Consider the following 19,074-nt stretch of genomic DNA (forward strand, 5'->3'; position numbering starts at 1 on the left):
CTTAGTTCACTGTAGTATATACTCATATATTTCAGACATTAATAGATATTTCAGAATCACGATTTAGCTGAATAAGCGCTCTAGTACCTTCACGGGCTAAGTAAAGGCTGCTAAATATATATCAAGATACTAAATTCCATATAATAAAAATATGGAGAAGACGGTGCTGCTATCTACAAGTAGGCTATAAACTTCACCGGTAGACGCCGCAGTATCGACTCAAGCGTGTCTTCCACTGTGCTTTTATACCTGTCAACTACTGCTCCTATTAGTGGCTACCATAAACTCCGACTGTTAACAGACCAGTAACCGCTGGTCTTCTATTTAACACGTATTACCCGTAAACCGACAATTACATCTTCCACCTGATCTCGACCCTTAAGATTATCATACTCTAATTTCGTAATAATTTCTTACTTCCCCTTGCGTGTATTTTATAGCCGGTCACAGTAGCCGAGCGGTCTGAGGCATTTACTGTCTTCGCTAGCGCAGAAGCCGGGATCGTGGGTTCGAATCCCAAACAAGGCACGGATTTTTGGAATGTGTATGTGTTTATTCTGCGTTTGTGTTGTCCTGTGTTTAGGTAGTGGCCTTGCGAGGAGCTGACTACATGTCCAAGGAGTCCTGCCGTCTGTAAAATGATCAAAATGAAAAAAAAAAAAGAACTCGACATACTAAGGTAAAAGAAGAACGGATTAGGTAAGTAAAGTGTATTTTACATCCCACAATCTAATAATTCCTAAGTTAATTATGAATATATCTTAATTTACCACAAGTTATATCTCTTAGATATAGAGTAAAAGGAACGACAGTACAGAATAACAGGTATTGGCCTGAGGACCACGGTTTGAATCACTTTGTAAACAACTCGACAAAAGCAAACAAGCTAAATGTCTTTAAGCTGATAATGATTATGCATCTTACATGTCATTCGCTGAATAAAATATGTCTAAATGATGCATCAGAGAACAAAGCATGTTTCAAATTCATGTTTCAGGCAAAATATCTTGGAGTTCCTCCCACGTAACTCTGCTATATACGTCTAATTATGCCTCATGCGCCACCCTCTTCCTCTCAGATTTGAGAGACAAAGGAACTACATACTTGCACATCTCCTAGCCCGAAGTTCGTAAGACTTTAATTATCTCACGTCTTCGCCGGCTTCTTCTGCTCTTCACGGTTTAGCTCACACCTGCTCCGACTTCATAACCGCCTCTGAAATGGTCTATGTGCATCTCTGTTTTTCTGGCATGTACGAGTATTTAAACTCCAGCTTTCGGAGTCTGTCACGTCCCGTTCAATCGAAATGTTTTAAAAAAATTTCCACTATAATCAACTACTTTATTGCTTGTGTTGTGCCACAAACTTTATGTACAAGTGGATATTTTTATGTTAATTAAGAATAGGTGCTTTTAGAAATTAAGGTTAAGAAATAGACAAATGAAATGTACAAGGAAGCAGGATTTGCTATGAAGGTAGTGAGACCAGTTAGGCAATAGCAAGCTAACCAGAATGTTACAGTGTCAGCTTACTAACGCTGACGCCAAGGAAGAGGTTAAAGAAAGTAGAGCAGGAAGGCGCTGGGACACTAAGAAATCGCTGAGTCAGAGAGGGCAGTAGGCTAGGGAACGCAAATCCCCTTCGCCAGTCAGCCAACGAGAGCTAGCCACCCCAACCAAAATGACGTCATGATGGGCGGGTGTATACGCAACCGGAAGCCGGTGAGTAGCAAGAAGAAATTATAAAAAGGGATCATCATCATCAAGATGAATGGATATATATTTATTTATTGTTATTTTCAGCATCGTCTTCACGTTTATCTGTTAGTATTGTTACTACGTGATCAGCGAAAACCTCAGAGAGAGAGAGAGAGAGAAAGAGCCGAAGGCTATCACAGAGATGACGCCGAGAGGGTGTTGGCTGGTGGTGTGCGCCAGTATCGTCCTCACAAGTAAGTGGAACTACTCCGTATAGCCATGGACATTGAGCATGATATTATTAAAGTGTAAACCCCCAGGGAGTTAGGAGGAATAATAGATGGCCCAGGCTTAGGAAGGAAAGAGAGAAAGAGAGAGGTCTAGAAACCCGGAGTGGGGTGAAATGAGTGTACCTACATCCGACCGAAGGAGTATGTATCTAAGCGCAATGTACCCGACAAACGTCGGCAGTGACTGTGTGTGTGTATATGTATATAGGGTCAGACGAATAGAATAGGAAGAAATGTGCTGTAACGTCAATGGACCTTTCATCCTTCACAGCACGCACCTTCTCCTGTTGATCCTGCATCCCCTCTAGCTTCTCCGGAGAACAGCGGACCAGAGCCAAAGCGGCAGATGTTTAAGAGGTTAACGAGTTACTAGCCCCCCCCCTTACGACAGAACAGCCTGATAAAGGAATGCCAGTTTTCTTCGTATGCGTGCACTGTTACTGGGAAGACCAAGGCGTAGGTGGGTCGACAATATTAAAATGGATATTAGATAGGATGGGATGGTGCGGATTGGATTGATCTGCCTCAGGATAGAGATCAGTGGAGTACTCTTGTGAACACGGTAATTAACCTTTGGGTTCCATAAAATGCTGGGAAATTCTTGAGTAGCTGCAGATTTGGCTTCTCCTCAAGAAGGGCTCAGATCCGTAAGTAAGTAAGTAATATGTACACTATTAAGTTTATCTAATATGGTGCATCCTTCGAATCTGTAAGAACTTCACTTTTACTTCTTGAATTTTGCTGGAGTTTCTATGTACTTACTTCAGTGTCTATGTGAAAGTTAAGGAAGCCTAAATAGCTACGAGTATATAACAGTTCCAGAAATGCACTGAACGTCTCGCTCAAAGTTTGTATTCAATACCTCACTCTGTATGTGGAAATTAAGTAAATAATTATCTTATATAATAGTACCAAAGATACATTTTATTTACTCCATCTCTCGTTCCAGGTCTGTAAATTTCATTAGCTCACTCGGTACATGAGTACATGCACTGTATATGATGGAACCAAACTGTTGTCTCGTTTAATAAGAACCTGGTAAAATATTTTTTTTCGGTTGTTTTTTAACTGTCTCAGTAGCTGCTCGTTGTGTAATCCTTCAAGAAGACCTCCATGACGATTTGAACACATCGGGCTACTCATTTCAAGGAAGTTAAGAGTAACACGTACTCTCCTTACTGTACCCCGCTCATGTCGCTTATTCTAGTTTGTTCCACTTCAAACTAACCTTCCCTATTTTAAAATGCAAATCAACAGCGAATTTCTGTTCTCTTTATACACCTACAGGGCAATGATCTACGAGCAACTGAATAGCCACTTCAAGTATAATGCCCCAGCCTTTAGTGCCTATTTTACAACGTCGCTCCACGATTTAATTTCCTTCATGCACTTCCATAACCAAGACTTAATAACATGAGATCGTATTTGAATTCACTGTTCTGAATAGAAAGCCAAGTATAATTATATGCTTTAACAGTAGATGGGATTCATAACTCATGTATTGTTAAGGAATTGGATGGCGCGGATAACATAAGGTGGTATACAGGTAACCTAGTTATTTGACGTCTAAAGTAAGAATTATTAAACTAGTTATTCAAGTAATTAAGTATTTAAAATGACTTTTTATCCCTAATGACCTGAACATCCCTTTATTGACTAAACAACTCAGTAACTTACTGACTGATTTTCCCATGGCGGCGGTCCGGGTTCGATCCCGGGTCTGGTCAAGTGGGATTTGTGGCGGACAAAGTGGCGCTGGGGCAGGTTTTCTCCGAGTACTTCGGTTTCCCTTGCCAATCTTCATTCTACCAAATTCTTCATCGTCATAATCACCCGGGGCAGGCTACAATTGGCCAATCAGTGGCCGCCGTGCCGAGTGGACCCAGTTGGACGCCACCCCCCACTAAACGAATTTAAAAAAATTAGTTAATTACTGGCTGATTGTCTCACTTGTTAAAAGGAACTTATCAGACATAATTCCTCATTATATTCTTACTTACTTACTCATGCAGCTGAGCCCTTCTTGCGAAGCCGCCAATTCTGCAGCCGCTCAAGAATTTCCCAGCATTTTATGGAAACCGAAGGTTCATTACCGTGTTCACAAGAGCTCTCCACTAGTCCCTATCCTGAAGCATATAAATCCAATCCATATTATCCCATCCTATCTCTCTAAGATCCATTTTAATATTGTCCACCCACCTACACCTTGCTGTTCCCAGTGGTCTCCTTCCTTCTGGCTTTCCCACCAATATCCTATATGCAGTCCTCTCATTCGTGCTATATGCCATACCCACCTCATCCTCCTTGACTTAATCATTCTAATTATACTTGGAAAAGAGTAAAATTTAATTCCTCATTACATAACTTTCCAAATGAGCGTTAGAGACCGTCTGACTGACAGATCGACTCATTGGTCAACGGAACGACAACTGAACTGAGACAGTAATAATCTTCGAGCGCACAAAATCTCAAATCACTTAAAAGTTGGAATAGGGGACTTGAATCCCACTGCTTTCGCCTGATTAAGCAGCATACATATGAAAGTCTCCATGTATGAAAATATACCGCTCATAAGAGTCAGTCGAAAATAGAATATCTCTTTCATAATTTACTCGTAGCTTATTAATGGAATCGTATCAGTTATTGCCCTTAAACAAATTGAAGCGTGGTGTAAGGATGATATAAACAAAAAAACAAACTCCGTGGCCTTAGTCCGCAAGCGAACTATACCTACCGAGCGACCCCCGGTTGTCGGCGAAGTTAGTGCTAACTTTAGCGGATAAAGGATATAAGGATGATATAGATCATAAAATTCGAAAAAAGTGTCATAAATATTGTTTCAGGAATTCAAATGTTAATGGGGGGGGTCATATACAGACAGCATGGTTATCGCTTAAGCCTACTTTTATTTTTTTACTTTCAAAATAAGGAAAGTAGGCTAAGAATTACTGCGGCCTGAAACGATAGTGGTTTCCTAAAAGTGTTCTGAAACTCGAATGGAATGAATGCAGGAAACCGGACTCTGTCTTCTGAGACGTGATGCTGTGTGATCTGGTAGAAATTATCCAACGTTTCGGAGGAGCGTACTGTCTCCGAAACTTCGGTTAACTTCTACCAGACTACACGACGTCACATCACACAAGTTAGTGCCGTGAGAATCCCAAATCTCGGAACTGAGCATTTCGCAGCAGTTTGTCTCACGACCGAAACTGGTACCACTGAGCTTGCCTTCTCGGTTAGGTATGTTGCAGAACTATATTGTGGCGTATAGACCAGTTGCTAAGCAGAGACTTTGTGAACAGCGGCCGTTACTATGTGGGATGTCGTATGAATGAATAGACAACCACTAGTTGAACTGTCCTATAGGATTTATTGCAGCTGCACAGTATACACAGACGGATAACAATAATGAACTGCTCGAACACTGAACTGGTGTTGAAGAACGGTAGAAGTAGACTGTAGACTGTCACTGCAAGTCAGTGTATCTTCTTATGTAGCCTGGAGTCGGACATATGGAAAACGGTTGCGTAATAGGTACTGCTATTGCCGGTTACCGTGTTTACTAGTTCCCTAGCAACCGCTGTTTACTTGCTTTTGCCTAGCAACCGTTGTTTACTCGTTGTTGCTAAGCAATGACGTTTGCGTTGTCACACTTGCTTGACTGTGGGCCGTTCCCACAACTAAGTAACATCCGTAACATACACGCACGCAATAAGAGAACAATTATGTCACGCAACCTGTTTCTAAGCAACGGATCGGTAAACACGCCACTATACAGAGTTATTGTTGGAGACTGTGTTTTATTTTCCGTCCGTGCAAAATAGTTACAAAGAATATAATTGGGCAAGCACTTCAATTGAGGGTTGCCAGTTCAGTTGCGCTGTACAAGGGAGACTTAGAAGAGATATCGCTATAGTTTAGTTTACAGTTGATAAGAGGACCTGAGAGTGTGAAGCTGAAGAATCTCCACTGTTAGAAACCGTTGCTAAGGAACGGTTGATGCAGACACAGCAGACTGGAAAATGCTTGGCAGGTACTGTGATGATTTGTGAAGTGTGGAGATTAGCTCTACTTACTTGTAGTTCCGAGTGGTGTGTATGAATGGTCAATGAATCCATTCACCAATCCATACCCCGTCTATAGCCACACACACACAGAAATCGTAAATATATTAAGGGTAAATCATGTCCTACACGTACTTACTATTCTAACGCCGAACTCTGTGGGAAGCCCCAAGAAGCTTCAATAAAATACAACCAAGAACAGTTGTGTCTTCTGGGATATGACGTCGTGTAGTCCGCTGAAGAAATGAGCTTCAGACGAATATGTCTGCTCTATTTTCGACTGATGGACGAGACACATTTCTCCGAAATGTCGGTTGACTTTAGCGGACTACACGATGTTACATTCCAGGAGAGAGCTCTCCATAACCACCTCTCTGAGAACCTCGCCCTACAGAACACAACTAGTGTACATTTGGGTGGACAAGAATCATACGAATTACTGCGAAATCTAAATGCATAGAGCAGAAGCATGCTTGAGAGATTAAGAGTCGCTGAGAATTGACTATATTTCCCCACTTCTGCCGAAAAAAAAGTATTCATTACAAAGTTCATAAGACACCGCAAGAAGAAATATGTAGCCATAATAAAATAAATACTTCTTTCTCCTTTCCTTCCGTCCTTTGTGTCATGTGTTTCCTACGAAAAGCCTATATAATATATAAATCGGTCTATGGCCACCTGTGTTTCGTCGCTAGGCAACGATATATGATTTAAGACATAAAGCTATATGTTTGGTACTGGCAGGACATGCCGCCTTGCGGCCTCATAGTCGCAACTAATATAAAATATGTGATGTCAACTCCATTCCGATTCCAGGGCCTGCACTTAATGATGAATAACAATAATTCAGTGTTCGTATCTTGCAGTGCATTAATCTTCATGTGTCAGTAATAAAGTGTCCTGTCACTGTTCACAATGCTCTGAATGTTGTTGTGGTCTAGGTACATAAATTATGGACGTAATGAGAAACATTACATAGAAGCATTCTGTAACAAATAAATTATTCATAAGTTCGGTTTGTTACAAAACCCAGAATAAGGAACACACTCTCAAGCTAATAAAAGCTAAAGCTATCCCTCCGCTTAATTAAGTAACGTCATGAAGACTATGGGGGAATGCAGGTATAGCACCACCATTCATGACATCGCCATTAGAAGAAAATGAATAACTGCTACGCGCCCCTGCCGCTTTAACCCTGGAGAAAGACCCATAGGCACCCATAGTATAGGAAACTTGGTGGATTCCAGTAGCTGCGAAAAAGAGAAAAATCTGTTGCCTCTGCCGAGAATTAAACCCCGTCCGTCCAGCTCGTAGCCCGTCGCTATACTGACTGAGCTATGTCGGATATTCTCTATCCAGTATATTATAAAAGTAATTGGTAAAAGCAAAAGTTGATGTTGAGGTTCCCACATTATCTAGATAATAGGCTCACAGATCGCGGCAAGGTTGTCAGCCCTACGCGCCGGCCGCCCTTTACCCCTAAGAATATTCCCGGTACTCATTTCCGTTAGAGGCTGAGTCGAACCCAGGGCCATAGTGCTGCTGGAAGGATTAGGTCAATTGAAAAAATCCAATGACATCATCGGGCCTTGAACCCGGGACCTTCCGGCTTGTAGCATAGTGCCTCAACCAACTACACTACCGCGTGCCCCAGGATATAATATTCTGACACAGCAATTTCTCAGTCCTGTTTCCGACCCGCTACATGTCCAATGAAATATTCGATAAATCCATTTCATGTAGAATTACAGCGCAGGTTGTGCCTGTCCTGTAACCGGACCCATTGCACACCATTTCGTGTTGTAGTTCCTGTTCTGTTTCGTTTTAGTATCCAAGTAACGAAAGAACGTTACATTTTAAGTTCCCCTAAAACAAAGTTTTGAGTTCATGCTGAAACGCAGCTGAACTATGAACTAAGTTGACACGGGATATTGCTGGAAGTTATTACATTTATATTTTGTAAGGATTGACTCGGCTCCTACAATTCTGAGAGCTAAGATCGTCATTCCGTGGCGAAGTTACATAACTCTGTTCTCACTGACGACCCAGCACAGTGTTAGCGAGTTTGAGAAGGCCATCAACATTTAAGTAAGTGCGTTAAATTTAAGGTTCTTACAGAGATGGCTATGAAGAGTACTAACTTCGGGGAATAACAGCATATAGTTTGATTAAAGTTAACAGATGTTTCGGAGGAAGATATCGATTCCATCACCAGTAAGAAAACAGTATGAGGTAGGTATAAAGCCACACAACAAGGTTTGCCCTGCTTCCTGCCTGCCTCATGTTGGTTTCTTCTCTGGCATACTCTTCGACACAGGATGGAGATGTTTCTTTGATATGTCAGTTAACTTTCGCTGGACGACATGGCGTTATGTCCTAGAAAACTGATCTCTTCAGCACTCGACAGGTCACAGAGATACTCATATTTTCGCTGCGGTTTGTAATGTTACCACCATTCTTCAGCCACGAACTGTGTTGCATTGATCTGGTTCTTAAACCCGGGTTCAACGAAGGCTGGTCCTTTGTATCTTACGACGAGTAGGGAGGTTTCTCTTATAATGAGGCTGTCCTTAGACCAGTCATAATCTATTGCGCTTCGGTAGGACAGAAGCCTTTGGTGGGTATGTACAGTATAGTTCTGGGATATGATGCTGTGCAGAATTCCTAGCTCTGATTGGCGAATGTGTAATGAATAGGAGAATATACCACACATGCAGGTGTTGTATCCCGAAGTTCCTCGCTGGATGCCCGGGAATGTGTAATGAATAGGAGAATACTCGTATACCACACATGCAGGGTTTGTCCGGAAAGTAATGCAATTTGTATTTTTCCGCCGCTTCTCCTGGTCGCAGCGCGTTCGGACCGTTTGGGAAGGGGGGGGGGATCTTACCTTCACAACGCTTCCGAGTTCAGTCTGCTCTGAACTCTGGGAGCGTCAGGATCGCTGTTTCTGTGAACCTCCTGTTAGTGCCTGTGTCATGACGCGCAATGGAGAAACCTATCGAACAATGTTACGCGATCAAGTTCTGTGCTAAACTGAACAAAAGCATCGCCGACACCCACCAAATGATTCAGAGAACCTACTGGGACTCTGCTCTCTCCTATTCTCAAGTCTCCAGGTGGTTGAAGTTGTTTAAAAATGGCCGGGAAGAGGTGGAGTATGACCCCCGCTCTGGACGGCCGTCAACCAGCAAAAGTGCCAAAAATGTGTCTCGTGTTCGTGATCTTTTAAATACCGATCTTCCAATGAGTGTTCGGATGATAGCAGAGACTCTCAGTATTCCGAAAACCACTGTGCACGACAGCGTTACCGAGGTGGCAGCTGCAGCACAACGCTCCCAGCCAGACCGCTCTGCGCGTCCGGGAGATTCTGGCCAAGCACAGCATGGCAATGTTGCCTCAGCCCTCCTACATTCCTGACCTGGTTCCGGCAGACTTCTTTTTCTTCCCGAGGATCAAGACCGCCCTGAAAGGCACCCGTTTTGGAACCATTGAAGTGATCCAAACCGCCGTGACAAAGGCTCTAAACGAGGTCCCCGTTGACGCCTTCCAGGATCCGTACCGTGCATGGAAAAGTCGATGGCAAAAGTGTGTGAATGCCCAAGGGGAGTACTTTGAAGAATTTTAAATGTTTGTAACGATATCTTGAATAATTTTTTTACGAACTTAATTGCATTACTTTCCGGACAAACCTTGTATAATTTTCAGAGAAAATTTGGACTAAGTGTCTTTATTACCAACAATAATTTAGAATCACGTCCTTCTCGCAAATAAGCATTTATGACTGAGTAGTAATGCATAATTGTTAAAACTCAGAAGTATATCTGTATACTGAATTAAATGGGTGTATAATATATATATATAATATCTAACAAGGAGTTTGCATTCCTAGTCATGCGTGAAGGATTTAGTATTTAGTCAGATAAGTTAATACTGAGTAGGCGAACTTCTGTTTCCCTTCCAAATAACTTGCCACATTTTTTTTCTAGAAACCATTTCTTATACAATAAACACATCATGGAATGTGTCGTATTGCGTCCGCCTCTAATGCGTCATGAAAAACATGATTTCTGCACATTACTACATAAATATTTCTTAATTGTTTTAGGCATAAAAGTAGCCCCACGAAGAATTTTCACTCTAAACTCCGCACCCATGGAACCAGTCATGAATCCAAGAACATTCAGACATTTTCAAATACAACACAAAAATATAAGAATGGAGCTAATGTTGTTCGTATCTCAGAAATTCGTATGGAAGCCATGTTAATATTGGGACATGACACCTGAGAGCCGAAATAATGGAGTCAGGATCAGACGTTCGTTGATGAGTAACGACTAATTAATTTTTTTTAATTCGCTTAGTGGGGGGTGGAGTCCAACTGGGTCCACTCGGCACGGCGGCCGCTACTTGGCTTATTGTAGCCTGACCCTGGTGATTATGATGATGGAGAATTTGATGAAATTAATATTGGCCGGGGAAACCGAAATACTCGGAGAAAACACGCCCCAGAGCCACTTTGTCCACCACAAATCCCACTTGACCAGGCCCGGGATCGAACCCGGGTCGCCGCGGTGGGAAGCCAGCGACTAACCGCTTGAGCTATGGCGGGGCCTGAGCAGAGACTAAGTAAACACTTTAAGTTTCCTTTCCAACAGCCACTTGACAACACGTTTCCACGGCAAAGTGTACGCTGGTATGAATCGACACGCTGCTCGGAGATTGTCACACGTTTTCATGGCAACAGACAATAACAAAGAACAATCAACTCTTCTATTTGGTGTCCGTCCGCAGGAAGTTAGGTGATTCCAAGATTCAGAGATCCAGAGAGAGAATTCGAGAGACTAAGACCCCTTTCAGCATTCACTGTCTTCGCTCGCTAGGAAGCCGGGATCGTGGGCTCGAATCCCACTCAGGGCATGGATGTTTGTGTGCGTTTTTCTGTGTTTGTGTACAGGTAGAGGCCTTGCGACGAGCTGATCACCCGCCCAAGGAGTCCTACCGTATGTCTAAGATCAGGTAAAACCGAAGTGAAACGGAGAGTTTCATGGAGGTAGACCTAGGCCCAAATGAGGGATGTAGCGCCAATGAAAAGAAAAGAAAGAGACCTTTCAACATTCATCCTCCGAGGATTTGATAGCCGAAGCCGCGACTAAGCAAGCAGATCGTTCAAATTTATTTTCTGTGCCATAGTTACAATAATCTTTAGGGTGTTATAATTAATTGTAGTTACGACTTGTGAGCATCCAATAAACTATTCACCAATCCAAACCCCGTCCACAAGTCACTAATACACGTAACAACATTTTTCATAAGAGAGTTGAAAAGGACCGCCTCTGTGGTTTAGTGGTCAGAGTTCCTGTCTACATATCCAGAGGTTACGGGTTCGATTCCCAGCGCCACCAGATTTTCTGAAAAATAGTGGGTCTGGAACGGTGTCCACGCAGCCTTGTGAAGATAAGTGAAGAGCTATTTCAAGGAAATAACGGCTCTGGTCTAGAAAACTGAGATTCATGGCCGTGGGGATCCGTTGTGCTGATCACGCGACACACTCTATCAGCTAAAGTTGGCACTAACTTCGCCGACAAGCGGCGGTCGCTCGGTCGGTATAGCTCGCTTGCGGACTAGAGGCCATGGAGTTTGTTTGAGAGGTCAAAATATATGTGACATGTTGCGCAATGGAGGAGAACCCTTCCCCCCACAGTGACGTGGCGGATGAGTCAGCGCTCCATCCCCCCTCCGCGGTGACGTAAGACGGCGTGAGGTAACAGAGTTGCTAGGCTAAACGCAAACAGGGCAACGTGGCACCGGTTCCTACTGTGACAAGACACTCACTACGTAACAGGCAAGCACTGCGGCTATATAAGGAAACTGCACAGCCGCCGGAGTTAGTTAACTTGTAGCCGTCCCCGGAGAGAGTTAAAGTGAATCAGTTCCGAGTCAGTTTCGAGCAAGCCTACGAGTCAAACTGTGTGATCAACAGTTCTCAAGGCAGCAGTTACGAGTTACGGACGCGTGTGCAAGAATCAGTGATAGTTCGTGATAACCGAGTAATAATTGGGAGTGTGTGATACAGGGACACTTACATAGCTCCCCTACTCTAAACGTGTAGACTACTGAAGACAGAGGGAATGGATTTGCGAATAGGGTTATAAAGTGTGAAACCCCGCAACTTTATGATAATTAATTGTAGCCGTTACTTGTAGGTTGTTGAATAAACCAGTTAACAATCTCTACGGCGTCTTCAGTAACGATACACGTTACAATATGTACGAATTGTCTTCAACGGCATGCTGCTCATAGAGACTGCCATGAAAATACGGACATCAGCGTCTAGAACGTGGATGTCTCAATTTTGAACAAGAGATGCATGGGCAGTATATATTTTGGAAGGGGCAGTTATTTTATGGTACTGCCAGAATCCCAGAATACACAACGTCGCATGACTGGTGGATAATGAACTAGAAGTGCTATTGCGGTATTTTCTTGGAGTGACTGAGGAGTACCAATAGGAGCCAGCATCGGGACAGTCAGGATCTCAGCAGGGACTTTAAGTTAGTCCTTCCAGCGGGCGCGTAAGGCTGAAATCCTCGCTGCCACCTATGAGCCGATTGAAGAATGCCATCTTCTAGGATGTTACGCCGTGTAGATAAGTTGTTAATCGACGTTTCGGACACCTCAAGCTGATTTATCGCTCGTGGATTTCTTGTACTCTGAAGATGGAGACGAGTTGTTCGTCCGAAACGTCGGTTAACAAAATATCTACATGGGGCAACATCCCACAAGACGCCATTCTTTATAGTCACCGCCGTGAAAACCTCAAATCTTATGAGCTGATTGTCTATAAAATGTGGCAGCCTCGACATCTCACAACTCCTTGGCCTCTTACAGGGATAGCTTTATAATTACCTCTATCTATCTCGTATATCCTCCAAGAAACAGATACACAGCCTTACCGCTACACGCACCTCCTCAGTTTGACGGATGCAGAGTCGCAGGTCGGTATCGAAGTTTCTACGAAGGTCATGCGCTATAAGGTTCTGAGGTGAATGACAAAATTAATTTCTTTACTTTCTTAGAGTTAATTAGATGTGTGCGTAGGGGCTATCTATACACAACTCATTTACTCTCAATCCAAATATGTTTTGAACTGTAAATGTCAAGTTTTTAATCACCAATTAACTTTTTTAATTATGTCATTAACTGTTTAGAAATCCGATTAAAAGATGAAAGGCGACAGTTTCCTCCACGAAATGACTGTAAGGAAGAAACGATACTGCAGAATCCGAGCACGTCACAGGAAGGGGGGAACATGTAAGAGAAATATTGCCTAACGAGGGGCTAGTCTGGGTATAGGTTTGATATCAAAGAGTATTAAGGCCAATTATCTCAATGGGTTTGCTGGTTTATTTAAGCATGTTAAGGTTTACAGTTTACCGGGTAAAAGAGAAACCTAGCGTTTCAACAAACGACGTAGTACTTGGGGTAATTCGAAAAGGATTAAAAAAATCGCATATTAACAGATCTCTATGAAATGATCATAATCCATTCCTTATTAAAACTCTATAAGAAAGATATCTTCTTTCTCTCAGCATAATTCATTATGTTACAAACCATTCGTTATGACAGAGGCAATGTCTCTTACTCAAATCAGAAATTTCCCTGTTTTAATTCCACGAATATTTATGCAGCTTGTTATCTTTAGGCCTACTTGCTGGGATTCTTAAAAACTATAAAGTAATAATTTTAGGATTTGCGTGGGCATTCATCCAATATCTAGTGTCGCCGTTTTCTTCCGGATCGTTTTAAATAATTCAGTTACTTTATTGAATTAATTACTAGAAATTTAATTAAAATTATTTTACTCTTACCGGTTTATATATATATATTTAGAGTGAAGAGCATTCACTATGCGAGATAAACAAATATACCAGAGCCGCTTCTAGGCAACGGCTCGGTAAACACGTTCCCTCAGCAACAGACACGAAGACAACAATGGTACAGCAACAGAGTGTTTTCTGTGGCCAGCACCGCGGCCGTTGTTATGCAAAAACGCAGTAAACACACTCTGCGGCGACGAATCCAGACACAATAGATTACCTGTGTTTTCTGTGTGTTCCGTGCCGAGATATAATGACCGTGACGGTTTGGGTCAACCAGTAGTTGAAACAGTGCTCAGTTGGTACGCAATGAAGAGAAGACCAGATGGTTGGTGTGAAATGGTGCTCAGTTGAAAGCCCGCCTGTGATATTTGGAGCGTGTAATTCAGTGAAACTCTTATAGTTCCTGTGTTAAAATCCGCTGCCAGGAAACGGCTAGTGAAGACTATAAAAGACTGAGGACACTAATCTGTGTGTGATGACAGTGATCTGTAAAATGTAGTCACAAGTCGTTCGTGTATAAATGGACAATAAATCCAGTCACCAATCCAAACCACGACTACAGTCATATACACGTGACGTTATATATTAAATATTCAACCATTAATTAAGCCATGAGACTCTTTGATTCTTATAACGCCGTATTACTTTGTCTTGCGCTGGCAATACGATATTTCAGTGGGAATTTCGAGAAGCCAAGGCGTCCGCTTTTCGCCTTCTTGACAGCTGTGTAGAGCCACAAGTTTTCGAACTCCAACTTCGAAGGTGACACGCCTTGAGCTCAATGTTTTGTTCATGTTGAGTCGGACTCTATAAGTGAAAGGAAACCAAATTTGTATTAAGGCATTTGTAACGTAGCAGCCAAGTTTGAATGTTGTAGCGCGTCAGATGACAGAATTGTGTATTTTCTGAAAAATAGCGCGAATTTGTATGTAGCATTGTTTAGCGAAATATTAGCTCTCAAAATTGAAGACCATTTAGCTCACTTTTCGGACCACAGCAGACATATGCTGCTCCATAGTAAAGGTTCAAAACTCGTTAAGAAAAATGACATGTATGTTTTGATATTGCATTACGAAAGAAAATTTTATAAGCAGATTTCATTTTAATTGAAAGATTCGTAACTATGAGGTTGCCAACTGTACATAAATGAACAGTGAATTGTGTTGTATCTACTTATTTCATTGTAAGTTTTTCGTGATATCTTTTAGTGGTGATTAAATGAAACTCGTTAATGCTGATGCTGGTAGCTCCGGCCGTTAACACCCTTCAGATTCCCATGCTACTCAGCTCCCTACGTCGTCCAGTCGGACTTTGCTTACCTAACCTGGTTCACATTTGCAAAAGAACGTCTCTAATTGGCGCCCACCACTTCTAATTAATTTCTTTTACGAGGGGGCACGCGGTAGCGTAGTTGGTTGACGCACTATGCTATAAGCCGGAAGGTTGCGGGTTCAAGGCCCGATGAGGTAAATGGATTTTTTTTCAATTGACCTAATCCTTCCAGCCGCACTATGGCCCTGGGGTCGACTCAGCCTCTAACAGAAATGAGTACCAGGAATATTCTTTAAAATATTCTGGGGGGTAAAGGGCGGCCGGCGCGTAAGGCAGACAACCTTACCGCCATATGTGAGCTGATTGTCTAGAACATGTGGAAACCTCAAGATCTCACAACCCTATGGGCCTCCACGGTCTGTTACAGGGATACCTTTACTTTTTACTTTTATTAATACTAATAACCCTGAATGGAGCGGCTAATGAGGGTGAGAGATTCGGCTATACTACTGTCACGTGTACACGTATGATTGTGATTCTCGAGGGGGTTTGAATTGGTGAACAGATTTATTGACCACTTACAGGTCGTAACTACAAATAACTATAACATTATCGCTGTTAACACAGTTTCAGTTAACTAGAGCACACAGTCTAGTGTTCTCAGCCTGTTACCATAAGTTTCGTGGTAACGGCTCCAACAATGGCTATTTCTCTACCGCCTGCTCAAGTTCTCACTACACATGCTCCCGTACAGAACTATCAACTGAGTAAGCTCCAAACTTCGTCTCTCTAAAGCCTCGACACGGACCACGTAGAAAACATAGCTCTTCCACTGTTGTAGTCAAACTGTTGCAGTATTCAGAATTTTCTGCCTAGCAACGGGAACGTGTTTACCGAGCCGTTGCCCAAAAACTGCCCTCGTATATCCGCCTATCTCGCTGTCTTTGCATAGCAACGGCTCTACACGCTACACTAAGTTAAATTTGTGAGACATAATAACATGAATGCTTCACACCATCGCCAAATGCGCAACTGTTTCCGTGTGAAAAGTTTGTATATCAGGTAGATTACTCTATTTTAATACATTTCACATATCTTGCTGCGCTGGTTCAACACTTATTGCGATTGAGCTGGCTACAGATAAGTACTGTATATACTTCCCACGGTTGTCATGTTGTTCCGTCTACCACAACACACATCCCTAATATCCCACATTAGCGCGTGCGTCGCTCCCGCTTCACAAACTGACGCATCCCGCCATGTTTTCTTACATTCTGCAGGATTGTGTTCCATGTTTCTCGACGATCTATCTACTCCAAAATGTCAGAATAGAGTGGGTTAAGTTGTGCTCATATTGATTCCACATCGTGAGGCCTAAGGACTGCTATATTGGTGCCATTGTTGGTATGAATTAGGCTACGTAGGATAACCCCCAATGGTGAGTTGCTCTACATTTTAATATGGACGGCATACACGTATTTTCATGGCCGAGAATATACAAAACCATAATTTTGCTGTGGTTCTGTATGGATGTCAAACTTGGTCTCTGACATTAAGGGAGGGACATAGACCGAGAACGGGGTATTGAGAATATTTGGACCAAAGAGGGATGAAGTGACAGGAGGTTGGAGAAATCTGCATAATGAGGAGCTTCATAACTTGTACTCTGTTCCAAGTATAATTAGAATGAGCAAGTCAAGGAGGATGAGGTGGGCTGGGAATGTAGCAAGAATGGGGAGAAGAGAAATGCATATAGGAAATTGGTGGGAAAGCCAGAAGGAAAGAGACCACTGGGAAGACCAAGGCGTAGGTGGGTGGACAATATTAAAATGGATCTTAGAGAGATAGAATGGGATGGTATGGACTGGATTGGTCTGCCTCAGGATAGGGACCAATGGAGGGCTCTTGTGAATACTGTAATGAACCTTCGGGTTCCATAAAATGCTGGGAATTTCTTGAGTAGGTGCAGAATTGGCGGCTCCTCATGAAGGCCTCAGGCCTATGAGTAAGTAAGTGAATAAGGGCAAATGGTCACACAATTAGACTATCGGATTGCATGCAATTTTACAACCAAGTACTCGTTTCCTTTATTTAGTTGTGTAGGCTCAGGTATTACATGACAATCATCTATCAGCCGAAACATTTTGCAACATCGAGTAAGATGAGATCTTTAGGTATGATATGCTGAAGACAACAGGAGGAAGAATGTCTTGGCCTATTTCAGTCACAACTCATCCTGAAATTATAGAGAAAAAACAAGCAAAACATGTCTGCACATCCAGTAGCCTATTAGAGATTCGAAATGAGAGCCTTACGAATACATGTCAGAAGATCTCCTTACGTTAGTGGATGTAAGTGAGGGATATTATGAAATTAAATTTCTGTGTTTGCTTTAATTAATTCTGAAAGACGTTCAAAGCATAAATCTTTGAAGCCAAAGGTGACTGCATAGTTTATGGAAAGAAAATGGTCTAGTTCCGCGTGTATAAGTTGGAGGAGTTCTCTGTATAAACAGCCACGAATTAATCTTCGAGTGTAAACATCTTTTCCGAAAATAAACTCTCGAAAGCTGAAGGGATAGAGAGAGAGAGAGAGAGAAATGGGTGGGAGATACTTCAAATCTAAAGAGTGTGTTCATTTTAGAAGTTTACATCGCTAAAGGGAAAGTAGATTCGAAGTAGACCGCTAAATACAAACCGGAAATTATTTGAAAACGAAATTGAATTCCACAAAAGAAGACCTAAGTGTTTCTAATTAAAGTTACACATTTTATATTCAACAAGGGCATTTAGGTCCTTTCCGCTGTATCAAACTAATCGACACTTTTAATGTTTAAATGAGAGAAAATGCAGAATATGTTATTTTTCAACCGACTGGAGTAGAGCATTGCAGTTTATGAATTACGTGTCCAGTGCCTTGCAGATATCAGAAGAGAGGGTGGAAATGGTTAATACTAATGCAGGAAGAAGAGAACATCATGCAAGACTCGTGAAACAATTTAGAAGAATGGAAAACTCCTAAAAAAAAAGTTACGAATACCAACACGAGGAAAGAGAAAAGAGTAACGTTCAATGATTCTAGTCCAGTCCATTAAAATGCAGAGGGTGCTCGCCAGCACAGTCATTCTTGATTTCGGACCCAGTAGAAACCATGACGAAAGTCTTGCTCTTTCCAAGACCGTTTACATGTTTGGAAATGGAGCCTCCTCTTCGATGGAGGAAGGGTTAGTCTTTCTGGATGGCGCCACATTTGTTGCGCCATAATTTAATGCGAGTGTACTCGTATTTGCAGTCAGACAGCGTCCAGATGTGGACATTTACACCTTCAGGACACCACACACACTTTGTCCCTTTAATACAATGAATAACATTTATGCAAGATATACACAGGACATCTGTTAATACGGGCTTCTGTAGCTGAATTGTTAATAAATTTTAAGGCTCTTGTTCGTAATCCTAATGTTCTTGTGGTCTTAATTATTGCGTTCTTTGTGTTTTTATCTTCACATTACGCATTATAATATATGCTGTATCCTTTGTAAATGCATAAAGTTTATTTATCAATTCTGAAATATTACTCGATTTTGTCATGACCATGATTATTATTGTTATTATTATTATCACTCACTCACGGAACTGAGCCCTTCTTGAGAAGCTGCCAATTGTGCAGCTACTCAAGAACTTCCCAGCATTTTATGTAACCCGAAGGTTCATTACCGTGTTCACAAGAGCCCCCCACTGGTCCCTATCCTGAGTCAGATCAATCCAATCTATACCATCCATCCTATCCCTCTAAGATCCATTTTAATATTATCCACCCACCTACGCCTTGGTCTTCCCAGTGGTCTCTTTCTTTTGGACTCCCCAGC

General features: G+C 42.1%; 2 protein-coding genes across 2 annotated transcripts in view; one reads left to right on the forward strand and one right to left on the reverse strand.

The window, feature by feature from the left end:
* The window catches only part of LOC111861859 (lachesin-like), a 631,469-nt gene that overhangs the window by 592,757 nt on the left and 19,638 nt on the right, over positions 1–19,074 (reverse strand). The window lies entirely within an intron of this gene.
* On the forward strand, positions 9,040–9,471 carry LOC111861860 (protein GVQW3-like). The gene has a single exon (XM_023846785.1). It carries the CDS (start codon positions 9,040–9,042, stop codon positions 9,469–9,471), a length of 432 nt encoding a protein of 143 aa, XP_023702553.1.

The sequence above is a fragment of the Cryptotermes secundus genome, unplaced genomic scaffold (assembly GCF_002891405.2).
Source record: "Cryptotermes secundus unplaced genomic scaffold, Csec_1.0 scaffold1148, whole genome shotgun sequence".
Classification (NCBI taxonomy): Eukaryota; Metazoa; Arthropoda; class Insecta; order Blattodea; family Kalotermitidae; genus Cryptotermes; species Cryptotermes secundus.